General features: G+C 54.0%; 1 protein-coding gene across 3 annotated transcripts in view; it reads left to right on the top strand.

Moving 5' to 3' along the window:
* The window catches only part of ENTPD6 (ectonucleoside triphosphate diphosphohydrolase 6 (putative)), a 14,477-nt gene extending 11,965 nt beyond the window's left edge, over positions 1 to 2,512 (top strand). For 2 of the 3 annotated variants that reach the window (XM_021717866.1, XM_008068614.1), the window contains 3 exons: positions 1,069 to 1,125; positions 2,157 to 2,269; positions 2,409 to 2,507. In XM_021717866.1, the coding sequence (XP_021573541.1) occupies positions 1,069 to 1,125; positions 2,157 to 2,269; positions 2,409 to 2,507 (269 nt within the window). Of the gene's footprint in view, positions 1 to 1,068; positions 1,126 to 2,156; positions 2,270 to 2,408 lie in introns of all 3 variants that reach the window. The other variant, XM_021717864.1, reaches the window with a different exon arrangement.
* Positions 2,513 to 2,772: the final 260 nt, after the last annotated feature.

Here is a 2,772-nt window from a genome sequence, read left to right as displayed (position 1 = left end):
GCGCAGTTTTGTTATATGGATATATTGTGTGATGGTGAGACTTGGGCTTCTATTAAGCCCATCACCCGGGTGGTGGACATGGTACCCAGTGGCTTGTTTTTCAACCATTACTCCCCTCCCCCCCTCTTTAGGAGTGTCCCAGTATCTGTTCCCATCCCTGTGCCTGTGTATATTCAGTGTTTAGCTCCCACTTGTGATGGAGAACATGTGGTATTAAGTTTTCTGTTCCTATGTTGATTCGCTTAGAATGATGGTCTCTAGCTGCAACCAGATTGCTGCAAAGGACACATCTTTGCTCCTTTTTTAGTGACTGTGTAGTATTCCATGCCAGCCTCATTTTATAGTTTGAAAAACTGAGGCGCAGAAGGGTCTCATGGGTTGTCTGTTGTTATTCAGTAGATAAATGGCATAGCTGGGATTTGGAGTCTGCCTCCAATGGTTGGCCCTTTTTTTTTGACTTGAACAAAAATATGGAATACTTCACAAATTTGTGTGTTTTGGTTTTTTTTTGAGTCAGAGTCTCACTCTGTCACCCAGGCTGGAGTGCAGTGGCATGCTTACTGCCATCGCAGCCTTGACCTGCTGGACTCAGGTGATGATTCTGCCTTAGCCTTCTAAGTAGCTGGAACCATGGGCATGCACTACCATGCCCAGATGATTTTCTAATTTATTGTAGAGATGAAGTCTTGCCTCATCTGGTCTTGCTCAGGTTGGTCTCGAACCCCTGAACTCAGGTAATGCTCTCACCTCTGCCTCCCAAAGTACTAGAATTACTGGCTTGAGACACCGTGCCTGGCCTTTTATGTTTTTTAACTTAAAAATAAAGATTTGCTCACTTTAGGGTCCAGGGATCCTGCTGAGCCTTCTCGGGAGGGACACTCAGCGTCCCCTGCTCTGTGTGGTCCTGCATGGAACACTGACCCCCCAAACCGTGTGCCCAGAACTTCCTCAGTGCGTGGGTCCTTGCAGCTGGATGACTTCCTTGAGAGCATTCGGTGCATGAGCTCTGGGTCCAGTGTCTAGTCTCCATGGTACTCCTGCAGCCTAGGTGTTTTGTCCCATCCACAGACACAGAGAAGGGAGGCAGCCTCGTGGTCGGAGACTTTGAGATGGCAGCCAAGTACGGTGAGTGACACTGGGAAGCTGCCCTAGCTGGGCTGATGCCTGCTGGTGCTGGGGATGCAGACCCCGGCCCAGAACTCCTGGGTGTGGTCCCTGAGTCTGTCAGCCAGTTGCATGCTCACAAGTGTCCAGGTGTGGAGTTCAGTGGCCCCGGATCACCATGTGGGCCCCAGCCCGGTTTGTGCTTCTTAATAATGGCCGCAGGCAGGGGCCTCAGTGTCCCCAGCCACAAAAGGGCCACAGTCCCCATCCCTCCTTTGATTTCATTTCTTCTCATACCTTTTCCCTGCTGCTTGGGTAACACCAAGAGTGAATTCACAACTGTCACATGACCCTGAAGAAGTCAGGGCCTGTACAGCTGGTGGGCCATTCCCAGGTCGCAGGCCATGAGCCTGGCAGGGCCTGCACCCCTCATCCGGGCCTGTGTCCTCACGTGCCCCAGGTGTGCTGTGTGGGAAATCTTGGTGTAAACACTGCTTTTAGTTGCTGTTCCCAATTTGCAGACCAAGAGTTAAACTTTGTCTATTTTTCTTCCCCCTCCCAAAAGTGATTTTTATAAAGCTTTCATGTCCCTTCAGGTCTGTCCCTGTCAATATTGGATACTCATGACTCCTCAGTAGACAGAGCCTTGGAGCACGCTTGATTTGTCCCATCTCCTGGGGCACAGAGGGTCATTCTAAGCTAACTTTGGTGCTGCTTTGGTTCCCCAGAAAACTCAGTTTTTATTCAGGTCAACACTGGGAACCATGTCCAGGGTCTCGGGTGCAGAGGTGTGGCCAAGTAGAGGTGGCCCATGGCCCGAGGCAAGACCTGCATTCCCCTGGCCCTGTAACCAGGCCTGGTGGGAGCTGGGGCAGCCTGGACAGCCCCTCTGCCAGGCTTGGTGCCTTGTGTCGTGCTCCATGACTGTCTCATCATGAATCAGAAGTGCCTGGGGATAGGAGCGGAGTGGGTGAAGTTGAGGTCTGCACACCCCCTCCGCAACCCCAGGGAGTAGGCCATCTGGAACCTGACTAGGCCTGGGGTCTCCCCAGTGTGTCGGACGCTGGAGACACGGCCACCGCGCAGCCCCTTTGCGTGCATGGACCTCACCTATGTGGGTATGCTGCTCCAGGAACTCGGCTTTCCCCGGGACAAAGTGCTGCAGGTGAGGATGTGGGCACCCACAGCCACTGCCCCTGCTGTGCATCTGGTCCAGGGGCCTCCCAGGCATGCCCGCCATCATCCATGGCACCTGCCCTCCTGCTGGGGTGCATGATGGTCTCTCTCCCCTCTGTCTATTCAAGCTGACTCGGAAAATTGACAACGTTGAGACCAGCTGGGCCCTGGGGGCCATCTTCCATTACATCGACTCCCTGAACAGACAGCAGAGTCCATCCTCATAGCAGCCCCCGTGCCCCAATGGTCTGCCTGGGCCTCTCCCGTGGATGTGACCTCATCTTGAAGAACCAGCCATGGTCTGCCTGGGCCTCTCCTGCCCTAGATGTGACCTCGTCCTGAAGAGCCACAGCAGGGCTGCAACCCTCCCCCATGTAGGGCTGGCTAGTGTGTCAGCTTCTCCCACTGCGTCTGAACTCCCGCTTGCCTCGGTCCCAGGTGGGCAGGAACCAAGCAGGGACAGGGGCTCACTGAGGCAGCAGCACAGCTGCC

Source organism: Carlito syrichta, unplaced genomic scaffold (genome assembly GCF_000164805.1).
Source record: "Carlito syrichta isolate Samal-C Ts95f unplaced genomic scaffold, Tarsius_syrichta-2.0.1 Scaffold311350, whole genome shotgun sequence".
In the NCBI taxonomy this organism is placed as follows: Eukaryota; Metazoa; Chordata; class Mammalia; order Primates; family Tarsiidae; genus Carlito; species Carlito syrichta.
The sequence above is the reverse complement of the archived record's forward strand: the minus strand, read 5'-3'. Positions and strand labels throughout refer to the sequence as shown.